Here is a 13,392-nt window from a genome sequence, read left to right on the forward strand (position 1 = left end):
GTTCTTTAATGTGCTCGGGGTGTGGCTCTCCTCAAACACGGGACCTCTAATTAACGTCCTATCCAAGGGATCAGACGTCCCTAACCAAAGCTAGGTCCTCATTTACACCTGAGTGAAAATCGCACAACATCGGCGCACAACGTGGGGGCACAACGTGGGGGCACAACGTGGGGGCACAACGTGGGGGCACAACGTGGGGGCACAACGTGGGGGCACAACGTGGGGGCACAACGTGGGGGCACAACGTGGGGGCACAACGTGGGGGCACAACGTGGGGGCACAACGTCGGGGCACAACGTCGGGGCACAACGTGGGGGCACAACGTGGGGGCACAACGTGGGGGCACAACGTGGGGGCACAACGTCAGGGCACAATATCGGGGAACAACACCGGGGAACAACATCGGGGAATATCAGTGGTTTCGAACCCGGGGCCTCTTGGTTGTGGGTGAAACACCCTACCGATTGCACCACACGAAGCCACAACATGCCAGTAAGACATCTGGAGCCATGTAGTTCCCGTTTGCACCTTTTATTCAGCCTGTCACCCATTTTGCCTTCGGCTATAGTAGAAGTAAAAATCTATCGTACGACAATTGTACACGATACAATGTATGGCAACAACTATTAAACACAACCTAGAGGTATAGAATAAAACCCGACATATCTATTAATACAATAAGAGCTGGCATAAGTTTATGATATAGTGTTATAATATCAATTTTCTTATGACAAAGCAGTCTTTAATATATTCACCTATTTTTGCATCGTCGGGGTTGTTGCATCAAAAGATATATTCAAATCTGTCTGTAGCGTCAAGACTCTTAAATCTTTTGTACTTGATTTGAGAAATGTGAATAAGTTATTGCATTCCATGACAAAGTAAAATCCATCTTCAATTTGCTTGGATATACGAAGTATGTGTTTCAATCTCAGTTTAAGTACGGGCAGTATATCACTGGACCGTGCTTAATTGTGAAGGGTATTCGCAAACTGGCGCAAACTGGCGCAAGACTTCCCCACTGTGCAACACCCCTAAATTGAAATAACAAGATCACAGAGCTATCTTTCAACGCCACCAAAAACAATTATAGAAAGAAATCAAAGTGACATTGAATTACAACGGAATCTAGGTGATTAACTGGAATGCAATCGTTTTCTACGAATACTTAACCAATTCACAAAAAAATAATGCAAATCCAGAGGTAACTAATCTACATTTACTCAGTTCATAAGGGTCATGTCTACAAGACTACAAACTACATAAAAACATAGTCACCTTGGGAAAGGGTTTACCCGATACTGAAAGGTGATGCACAATAAACATTCTTTATAATGGAATAGAATTGGATTTCGTGCTAATAAACAGTATTTGCTCATGAGGGGGAGACGGAACAGTTTGCACCTGCACATAGACCCCACGGTGAGAGCATAAGCAAGGGTTTAAACAATTGAAAGCCCTTTGTTGGTGAGATTTTTTTGTGAAATCTGGGCAGTATATATAGGAGTGGCTGTGGTAGGATAGACTCTGTATTTGCTGAATTATTCAAAATAAATTGTCTGTCTCTACCTTGTGAGTTTTGGTACCCCCATGATATAGTGGAATGGTCTTCAACTGGGTGCCTGATGCCTGTAAGACCAATCCAAGGGCTCTGACTAAAGGGGTTTAACTTCAGACCAGCCGTGTAGAATATGCATATGTCGGAAATGCGTTTGATGACAGTTGACATAATAGGTTAGCATTTGAGGGTTAGTTTTCTCTAGTCTGATTTTTTTTTTATTCCTGAGATAATGACACCTTTATTTCACTTCCCCGTAGGGCTACATGCATTATTGGCAAATATTGCAACTGTTTAGTATCCGGTATGCCTAAACACCTCACCCGAACTCACCCGAACTCATCCGAGTCTAAAATGCAGTGTACACGGGGTAGGGAACTTATTTTATGATCTGGATACATTATATATGCATTATAAATGCAAAACAAGCAACAAACACCAAGTATTTACCAGTTTTTATAAGTTACTCCGCTCGTTTCCAAGATTTTCGGGCTGCCATATTGGATATTCATTGTTAGGGTCCGCATGGGGAAGTTCTTCATACCTTATTATTTATTTTCATTTTATTTTTTCATTCATTTTTTTTTGGTACATTTTGAGTGAATGGCCATAAAAATGTAACCAGTACCTTCCGTCTTATTGTCCTGTCGAACAAAAAATAAATAAAAAGGTATGAAGAACAACTCCATGCAAGCCCCAACAATGACTATCCAATATGGCGGCCAGAAATTCCTTCTTTCTTGGAAACGAGCGGAGTACTTGGAGTTTGTTGCTTGTTTTGCATTCATAAGTGCATATAATGTATCCAGAGCATAAAATAAGATCCCTGCGCCGTGTACACTGCAATTTAGACTCGGATGAGATCGGGTGAGTTCGGATGAGTTCGGGTGAGGTGTTTAGGCATACCCGTTTAGTATTCCCTAAACTTCGCTTCCCTGTGGCTAAACCGGTGGTGATATCACACGATAGAGTCTGGGAGGATAAAGTCAGGACCAGGAATGCCGTTCCCAGCTTCTCTGCAGACGTGAGAGATATACTCTCGTTCCCATTCTCCAATCCAGGTAGGCGAGGTGCAAGGCGCCCACTTCTCGCCAGGTGCGCCTGATCTGTGGGACAAAATACACAACAACGCCGCTTCAGGAATAGGTTGTTCAAAGAATGTCATCAGAAAAAACAAATTATCAACGTATACTGGGAATTTTCATTTTATAAAAGATCTTGATAATATGTCTGTCTGTCTGTCTGTCTGTCTGTATGTATGTATATATGTATGTATGTAAGTATAGATATAGTAGACCTTACGAAAGCTGCTGTACTTCTGTTGTGTCAATAAAGATTGTTGTTGTTGTGATCCTATAGATCTACTGACGTACTAATGCATGGTCACAAACCTATTTTGATTTATAATTGTGCAATTTTAGCTACAAACCGGCAACGTGATGACGTTAGGTGTGAACCAAAAGTGGCGGTTTCCGGTTTCCCGACGTTCAGCGCAGTGAATCAGACGTCTGATGAAGGTCGGCGAGGCAAATTTCTATCTCGTGAACGGTCGTTGCCTCCCAGAATGGTCTTTGCCATCTCTCAGATCGGTCGTTGCCATCCTAAACGGTCGATGCCAAATCTGAGCGACTGATCTTGAATTCCGAATGCTCGTGACATGTTCGGGAACTTTTATCGTAGCTTCCCGGATTTCTGAGAATTGTGGGTTAAGACACTTCAAGATCATAGTAAACAAGGCGACTGAAGAAGAGCCACGCGCACTAGAACTTGCGGAAGAAGCAAAGCCAGGACCGTCTGTTATTTCGTTAGGGGTGGTCACTTGCTGCTGGGTTTCACTTTTAGAGGTTTCCCAATTATACACCAGAAAAATAAATATTTACACAAGAAAATGAATATGAATTGAGGATTCATATATTGTCCATATTCGACCAATTCCTTGTTTTTACCTTGAAATATAGCACGTATGGCAATCAATGTTGTTCTGGCCCCTTATGACAAAATTATAGGTTTACACCAAGTTTTACTACCTTGTTTACCCTTGTACTGTAGAATGGAGGGCAGGGATGACCATGAGGTACATGTACTATCTGTGAATTTGATTCACTTCTCAATTCACATTGGAAAAAAATGCATACCTGCCCCTTTCTCACCCTAATTTTCTCCCGGGGTGTTAACAACCTTTTTGTTGGATTCACTTCTCCATAATTAGCGGTGATGTTTGTTATACAAGCAGTCTTTCATTTGTTTGCATTATTCCACAGCCAGATGTTATGGCTTGGAGAGGGGGCTCAAATTGGACAAGTCTCCACAGTAGTTGTGGAAAAAGTTGCCTACAGACAGACGAAAAGTTTGCATATGAACTTGTTATCCCGTATCTTGGAAATGAGTTAAAAATCATTTTTACCCATGCAACATGCAGGCGCAAATCTTCTGTGCCAGGGTGCTACATTACCATAGGAAGCTTCCTTCTACGTATACATGTATACTAGCCCAACCCTTGCTATGTTTTCTCAAGGACATTATTATTACCCACAATTCTCAGAAATCCGGGAAGTTAGGAGAAGTTTCCGAACAAGCCACGAGCATTCGGAATTCAAGATCGGTTGCATCGACCGTTTAGGGTGGCAATGAGCATTCTGAGAGATGGCAACGACTCTTCTGGAAGGCAGACGAAAATTCGTGGTGAGTGCCTTCTTTGTGTTTGATCAAAGCTCAAACTGCACAACTATGCATTCTACAACACAGATGCGCTTTCATTCGTAGATTTAATTCAATGCTTTTTTCTTCCCTTTTTTTCCATATCACTACTGATTAGTGTCAAATAAACAATGTCATGAGGGTATCTTACTGAGCTGCGCCTAATGGCGCCAAATTGCGAAATACGAAATTTATCGCCTGACATTACGATTTTTTTTCAAATTTTAACCCTATCCAGACTGGGCTTTTTTGGTATATCTGGGACTGGGGGGGGGGGCTGATTCGCCCCCCCCCCCCTCATGATTTCCGATCGGTATGATGTATCATCACCAAATTTGCAGGCAGTGATATTCACGTTAAGTTTTATAATTCCTGTAATTTTGGTGACGTTATGACGTAATATGACCTAATTATGACGTCATCGATGTGATTTTATTGGCTAAATTGGGAATTCCCGTAATATCTAAAGGTATTAAACAAAACAGTTTGTATTATTCATTTTAAGGTATGCAAAGGCATACAACGTCATTGGTAAGTACGTTGACGTCAAAATGACGTCTTAGAGTGACGTCATGTGTTGTTAGCAATCCCTTGGGATCCGCCATCTTGGATCGGCCATTTTGAAATTTTTAAAAATCCTTTTTTTCCACTTTTGACCCCAAAGGACACTGAAAATAGACTAGAAACGTTAATCTAAATGTTTCTGATAAAGAAAATGTCAGGTATTGACGATTTTAATGGCGAAAAAGCTTGCTGATACCTGAAATAGTGATATAGTCCGCCATCTTGGATTTTGACTGATTACGTCATCAAATTAGCATAAATTATGAATATTAAATCAGGAAAGTTACATCTTATTTCATATAATGTTATACATGTAGGAAAACTAGTGTAGTTCTGCAAGAAAACCTGAGAAATATCATTGTTTTCAAAAAATTAATGATTTTTGCATAAAATGCCTGTCAGAAATCCGTTGCCATGGCAACATGAAAAACGATAAACTTTAACCATTATTATGAAATTGTTGCCAACAAAATTTTAGGAAAAGTCGCCAAGTTTGGTAGTCGTAGAATACATCGTTTGGCAGTAATCAGATGTCAAAGTTGGCGCGGGCACTTTTAGCCCCCCCCCCCCCACCAGTCTGGATAGGGTTTAAAAAAAATGCATTTGACAAAATGGCACAGATGGGCGTTGTCACAGCAAACATATTTCAGAGATGAATCTCAACGATTGTGCATTGTTTTTTGTTTGTTTTTTAATTCAGATGCAACACTGATTTCCTATAATTTCATCCTGTATCTGATTTGGAGAAAAACTGAGCTTGAGAAGGTGACATTCCTGGAGCGGCTGTTTTGTTTGTAGATGTTTCGTATTTTACCCATACATGCGGCGCACGTCATTTTGTGGGAAATGGGTGAAGATTTGTGTACGCACGTACGTACCTGTGACTTAAGAATGTTCCTGACTGGCTGTCTGTCTTCTGCGAACGTCCTTTTCACCCTCTTTCTTTCCTCTTCCTGGCCCACTGGATTCCACTCTATCCCCAGCTTCATCATCAGCGAGGCCAGCGTGGCTTGTTTGTCCCTCGCCAAGGCTGTGTAGTAGACCTTGGCGGTGAAGAAGTACCCTGGATACTTCTGCTCTAACTCTACAGCACGCTGCATCGCGCCGAGCAACCGCGCTACCGTGCAGTGGTAATACGAGCCGTGGTAGCGAACTGTAGTGAACGTCGGGTCATCTCCCCAAATTTTGAAGTCGTGGGGAGGTGTGGGCACCCACCGCCAGAAGCCGAGACGAGCGATAGATGTGAGAGCCTTGTACACGGCCGGGTTCTTGAACCACACTCGTGTCCAAGACTCATAAAACTCTGTGCCGTTTCTGTACAGAAAAACGGTTTTGGCGGTGGGAAAGGAACGGAGCATGTACTCAGCGACTAGGACAGGGCGGGACTGTAACTTGTAGAAAATGACAGACCGATGCCGGCTGTCTGACGGGGGAAAGGTAGTAGTTTAACAAGGAGACGATGTTTTTAAGCAGCGCCACAGACGTCGCGTCGTTCAGGAGAACTGCAGGGGTTTGGTCTGAAGAGGGGCTCTCGCTCTGGTGCCTTGAGCGGATGATTTCCAGGCAAAGAGTGTCAAGCACCTCGGGCTCACTGCAGGCTTGTGCGACCGACGTGGCCTCCACTACTCGGGTCAGAAGGGTAGAGCCACATCGAGCTGTTTGTGACAAAAAAATGTGTCCAATTTGAAACGACTTTAATAAGCTTGCTCACGATTCTAAGGGCATGCGCGGCTAAATGCACTGTGGGTAATACCATCCAAAGGTGAGGCTATTGTCTCGATTGAATAACAATGTCCAGAAGTGTTTTGTTGATGTCTCAGGGACCTTCAACTTTGACATCACCCACAATGTATTTCACTGCAGATGCGTTCTCAGGATCGTGAACCTCCTTATTTCCTTATTCTTCAGCAACATTGAATACTTTTAATCAGCCATATGGACAGAGTAGATGAATATGAATAATAATATAGAGTGATAAAGTTAATTTCAAAGGCAATTTCAATATCTATGAAGTCGGTTTGACGTAGAAGCATCAGGGGCAAATGATAATCTATTGATCACTGTGGGTGACAGTGATGACAAGCTTATAATACAATGATAAGGTCCATACCTGTCATGTACACAAACACCTCTTGCACATGCGCAATCTTGTCAGAGATGGCATCCACTACGGCCTGTAGTTGTTTGAATGGAACTACAAGAACTTCGACCGCATTCCGTCTCTGGGCCTGTAGGTGTAGAATAGGGAGATTAAACGAAATTGGTTTATCAATGCATCCAAGTAGGTCGTATCATTTGCATTGTGCATGCGGTGCATCAAAGGTATATCAAGTCTCTAGATTTGTAGAAATCAGTTTCAACTAATTCTTGTGTAAAATACAAGTTTTCCATAAGGCCACAGCAAGTAAATTTTATGGACGACATCAGCGCGCGCATTGATTTTCGCCTGATTTTGAAATAAGAAAAAAAACAATATTTTTTTTTACCCTTTGACAATGGTCAATATATCTAATACGGGGCAATATGTTTCAACGTTCAGTCAGTTCCATTACAAAAACGTTCTAGATGCCGTAAAAAGGCATTTGCACATGTAGATATAATGATTTCGAAGTGAGCAGAGCCAGCATTATTTAGTCATAGTCAGTCTGCCGCATGACTCAGGAGACTCCAGTGCCCAGTGTACGGGAAACTTTGTCTCTGCGTTCTTGATGTGCTATACAAACCCAGATCAAAATTCAAAATAACTTTAATGTTGACCAAAGTGTAAGTTACTGTTTTATTGAAAACAGCGATAAAAGACGCCTTGGTTGTAATACCGTCTTTATCGCTTCAATATTTCTTACATGCTATGTGGTATTTAAGTTTTGAAATGTGGATATCTTTTTTTTTGCCCGCCTTGTTTTTTTTTTCCCCGCGCGCACTAAATTAATTTGGAGTCTGCAGAGGATGTCATCCATAAAATTTACTTGCTGTTGCCTACTTATTCACTTTTGGCGACCAGATAAGATTTCAAACCTTTTCTGTTGCTATGGAAGTACCTTTCCCTCGGCAACTTATGTCACAGAAATAGGCAAGGCATTATTAAGGATTAAAATCTCCTGCTGCTTGTGATTTCTGCAAGTTTGACGTCATTTGGACAAGTATTGCAGAAGTTATGCTGCTTTATTGTCAATTTGGTGCTTATTTGCCTTATTTGCATAAATTTGCATTAAGAGCCCTAGAATCCTAATGTCCCACCAAGACCATCAAGCTAAAACACCATACGTAAAAACTATCGAAAGACATCGAGCTATATCCTTCTATGGTACTGGACTAATCATCTGCAGAGTGGGTTATGATAACATTCTGGTTAACTGAACTAGGAAGATTCAGTTTCATGTGAATAACATAATGTCATATGGCCCTTGGGATAAAAACTATATTGGGGTTCCGGTAGCTCACAAACCTTGGAATTATCTGTAATATTAGAATGTTAAATACACGGTCTTACGTCTGTAAAAGTGCATACCTCACGGAAGAAGGGGTGTTTCTTCATGTCCGTGCCAGGCACAGGTCGGATGAGCACTACTGCTTCTTGTTCCCAGTCTATGCCGTACGCAGAAAACTCGTTCCCACGGCTGGTGAAGAACGCAGGCACGTCATACACTGGTGCGTTTTCTCCAACCGGTGTGAAATCTTCAAGTGAGTTGAGGGCTAGTTGAATTTTCTTCTTTTTTGGCGTCACCTTGCGGGTGCAAGCACAATCCTGTTTTACCTGCAAATACATAAAAGATATATATATATCTGTCTGTCTCTATGTAATTCTTCGTCTGTCTTTAATGTTTGAAACATGAAAAAATAATAAAATCATAAAAATTATCTTCATTTTTCTATTGCGGTCACTCAGAAGTACACGAGACATGGGTAAAATCCGTGACCTCTACTATCAAAATAATTGCCCCCGGAATATCATCTACTCTGTTTAGGCTTCAAATCAGATACATTGGAAATCACAGTGTTAACTTTAAATTAAGTTGCGTCGTGTGGCGTAATGGTTAAAACATTCCGCTGTCAAACAAGGGGTTGCTCCAAGACATGTCTGGACATGCGCCCCGACGTTGTTCCCTTTGGAAAGGCACTCAACACAAATTTCCTCACTTCACTCAGGTATAAACAAGAGTTCGAAGAACCTCATATGTCCTTGAACCATTCTGTTTATGCAAATGACTTACATATTTGCATGATTTATGCTTCGTCATGAACACCTTTATCTAACTTGCACAGGTTGCAATATTGACAGTCCTATCATTTTCCACTTAGATTAATTATGGGGTTTTGGCATTAATTATGCAAATATGAATTTATTTGCATAATTGGTATCTGTTGATGGTCCACTTGTCATAAACAACATATGTTAGATTATTTAAGTGTTATAATGGAAAACACTAAAAATATAAATTTTCCTCATTAGTTATGCAAATTAAGTCTCAATTAGCATAATTTGCACTTCATTGTGTACATCTCTGTCTAAGCTACCTGCATACTACGTCGTTCCTTTGTTCATTTATTCTCAGATTAGAAGATTTTCACAATAACGTCCCTGCAGTTCCAATCTGCTAGGGGGCCCAAACCTACACCACTTCTTAATTACATCACAAGCTATCTGCCACCCAAAAAATCAAGACCATAGCACGTCCAGGTCAAAAGATACAAAAACGGAAGTTTTGCTGCAGTACTAAGGTCACATACCAGGGGGCCCAAAATCGACCTTGCATTTCGGCTTCACAACACCCACCCACATAGCAAATATCATCGTAACCCATCAAGAGGTTCTTGAGTTATGCTGAATACAGTAGTGCTGAAACACAAACACAGACACACATAGACAGACAGATAGACAGACAGACAGACAGACACACCCAACACTATATCTCAATTTTTCATGGAGATGATGAGCACCTAACTTTCATTAGGGACGTCCCTCGGATAGGACGTTAAATGGAGGTCCCGTGTTTTAGGAGAGAACGTAAAAGAACCCACCACATCTTTCGAAAAAGAGTAGGGGCATGCCCCGCCTGGTGTGAGTGGATCAAAACATTCCGGCCTAAATGGGGTAGGGAATTTCCCGAGCAGCCTTCGTAACCCTTGCTTCTCCTAATGGGTCAGTCAAGTTATGCTTGTCTCGAGCATTGGTGTTTCTGACTTCAAGCGAAGAGGTGCTGCTACAGTAAGAATTAGTTTAGTGCTTTGATGGGTGGCCCCCTACGGCCAAAAAGCAAATGCACAACATTATCAAACTTCATCAAAAAGACGTTTGTACAGATAAGAGTCAATTCCACATTACCGCGTGGGTGTTTGTTGCCTTTTGTTCCAACATTTTCAAAACCTTTTTAACAATTTCTGAGATAGGCAACAGTTAAGAACAATTCATTTAATGTTTTAGATATTCTCTACCTTGCTCCAACATGTTAGACAAATTTCTAACATTGGACGTTATTTGTATTAGTTTCTATACTGGTGTAACATAGATTCATCGCTTGTTCCAACATGTTCGAACATTCTAAAAACATTGTGCAACAGGGTCAATGGGCTGAGAAGAGGGAAATTCACACATCCCTACAGAAAACTAGTATATGGAATTATCCCTGGGTGTCATGCACAGACAACTTAACATAAAAGATCCACCAGTGTCCAGCCGTGAAATCTAAAAACATACAGAGGCAGACCACAAAGTGTGATTAGCACTTACTTTTATGGGGGCAATGACCCAAATCTGTTTTTTGGAAAATGTTACATAATTTGTAACCTTTTTTTTAACTGTGAAACAATCACATAGATCCGTGAATAATTTCATCAGGTTGGCGAATGACTGAATAGCAAGGTTCTTTTATTCACAGCAAGCATTTTAAAGAGCCGACGTTTCGACAGCTGTCAGCCATCTTCATCACGGCAATACTGACTAGTTCATTAATGAAACAATACTTTACGTTTGGGACTGTAACACCTAGCTTCAGTGCACTGTGAACTAGTCAGTATTGCCCTGATGAAGATGGCTGAACCTCGGGCGAACGCCGTCCGAGCTTCGGCCGACCGTTGATAAGCCTATCGACGCCCTGCCGACGCCTGGGCGTGCCTCGGCAGACAAACATAGATCTATAATGACTCAGTGGACTTTCAACTACTCATTTTGTGGAGGAAAAACTCAGGAAGTCAAGTCAAACCCCATTACAGTAATATATAAATTGAAACATGCAAACCAATACAAAAAAAAAAAAAACAGGAAGCATTGTCTTCGGTGTCCACATTTTATTTATGATACAAAATTTTCAATGAAAATCTAACTTTGCAATTGAATTGTATTTCATTAGAAAAGTTTGGCAGCATTCTTTGACATGTTGATACATGTATCAGTATTAGTTAATATAACTGTATCATTTATCATCTTATGTTATAAACCAAACTGTCGTTACCTTTTATCAATAAACAAGAAGGAGTTCGGCCGGAGCCCGTCCAAGCTCCCATCGACACCAGTACAACGCTCGCCCGAAGCACGCCTTACTTTTCATGAGTCGGCCGGAACACTGACGACGGTCGTCCGATTATTGTTCAAAGCCCGTGCGAGGCTCGCACGAGGCCGAAGAGTTCGGGCGACCTCCGACCGACCAAAAATCGGGTCTAAAATCCTCGGATGCCCGCCCGAATATTGGCCGAGCGCTGGGCGTTGCTCGGGCTAGCCTGGAATCCATACCCTCGGTGCCTCTCCGATATCTCTACGGCACTGTGAGTGACCCTCACCCGCCCAGACAGCTTAGCCCGCTCGGGGTGTTGTTTACGGCCTTGGATTAATTAGTTCGACACCTAGGGGCAAACTGTTGACGAGCTGTGCGAGCTCAAAAATCGTCGCCGAGGCCTCGCTGAATTTAAGCGCAGCTTCCAGTGCCCCGCGAACGTCGGCCGAGCTCCGAAAATTCGCCCGAAGCCCGTAGAATCGACAGGACGTCGGTCGTACTTCGCCCGAAAATCGCCATTTGGAGCTCGCTGACGAGTCGGCCGAGCTAAATTCTTGATTTGTGACGGGGGCTTAACGAATGACAAATCTGTCCAACCTTATTCAATCTATCTTTTTAGCAACATAAGGAATCGAGAATAAAACCAATCTTCCACATCAAAGCTTTGAAAAACTTTTCATTCCGTCCATCGTCGATTAACGAAAGAACAACAAAAAGTCTCAGAACCTACTTCTATTCCGGCTTGTTGGAGAGGAACAACCGTTACAGTTGTCTACACGGACGGACTTCAGGATGTTTCAGCAGCGTTCTGGTCTTTGATCAGGGGTAATTGCGGTGGGGAAAGAATGCGGTCCTTCCAGTCAGCAAGACAACTACATTTAGGGCCCATTGGGGATCATTATATGTTGTATCAACAACTTTATTCTGGAAGAAGGTTCAATTCATACATTGACTGAACATCCTGACTACATGTTGGTCTGCAGCTAGCTATCTACTGCCATCATCATCATCAGGCTCTTAAGGAGGTCCCCAGGTGTCCCCTTGCCAGGCCTGCTTAATTTGCCACGTCTATGGTTTTCTATTCCGGTTAAAACTCAAATACCTCCCGAATGTTCCAGCATCATTTATATAGGGAGCTGGCTGTTATCAATGTTATCTTATATGTTGAAGACTATGTTATTGTCCCCTCCAAACTTCATACATAATCCCAACTTTGACGCCTTAGTCCAGCCGCTAGGTCTTTGAGTCCTGCATAATGCATGGGCAGCTTCAGAATTTAGCGTAATGGCCAAAGTTCACCATTATAGTCATGCGCAGAGGGTCCATTTTAATGCCAGACAGAAACCGCATGTATATGCTATTTAAAAGTAGCTGTAGGAGGCCTCTTTATTGGAAATGTTGGTGTTTTTGAGCTGGAATTGACAGGTAAGGGTTGTGGCTATTTTATTTAGTTAGAAAAATAGGGTTTTAGCCGTGTTTGAAGTGTCCGGTACACTTTGAAATAGGTGTAGTTTGGATGTGATCAGGTCTTGTCAAGGGGGGTCAAAGGTCATCTCGCTATGTTTTGATAGAATTTCACCACTTTGCGCCGGTGGAAAATCGGCGAAACTCAGAAGATTTACACTTTAGAGGTCAGACTACGCTGCCAATGTGAGTTTTCCATGACCTAAACTTCAGGTAGGTGACTTTTAACAGCCTTTTTCTTATATGTTCATCATTAAAGTCTATGGGCGAGTGAAATGCTGTTCTTTACCCTAATACGTAGTTGGTCGTCCAAATTTTTGGGGAGCGTTGTCGGGACGCCCCAGACAGGCCCTTATCTATGGCCAACCGCCAATTCTTTCTATTCTCGATTAAAGCAACCAAAAAAAAAAGAAGTGTGGAATATAAAAATTATTGCCATAGCGAAGGTGTCTGGGTTGATCTTACGTCGCTGTATGGAAAGTAATAACGTAGCACTCTTAGTTCTACCATATTATTTGTTCAAAACTCACTTAGAATCAGAAAGGCGTCTGCCAAGCAGATATAGAAAGGCACCATAACTCGAGAAGAGTTCCAAGAAGATGCAGATATCGAAAGGCCGGA

At 42.0% G+C, this 13,392-nt stretch overlaps 1 protein-coding gene across 1 annotated transcript; it reads right to left on the minus strand.

The window, feature by feature from the left end:
• Positions 1–515: 515 nt before the first annotated feature.
• LOC136424217 (uncharacterized) lies at positions 516–12,065 on the minus strand. Its single transcript, XM_066412741.1, has 5 exons — positions 12,038–12,065; positions 8,328–8,573; positions 6,930–7,047; positions 5,698–6,474; positions 516–2,664 (listed from the first exon to the last, which is right to left on the minus strand). The coding sequence occupies exons 2-4, from the start codon at positions 8,352–8,354 to the stop codon at positions 6,182–6,184; spliced, it is 438 nt and encodes a 145-aa protein (XP_066268838.1). The 5' UTR covers positions 8,355–8,573; positions 12,038–12,065; the 3' UTR covers positions 516–2,664; positions 5,698–6,181.
• Positions 12,066–13,392: the final 1,327 nt, after the last annotated feature.

Source organism: Branchiostoma lanceolatum, chromosome 18 (genome assembly GCF_035083965.1).
Source record: "Branchiostoma lanceolatum isolate klBraLanc5 chromosome 18, klBraLanc5.hap2, whole genome shotgun sequence".
NCBI lineage: Eukaryota > Metazoa > Chordata > Leptocardii > Amphioxiformes > Branchiostomatidae > Branchiostoma > Branchiostoma lanceolatum.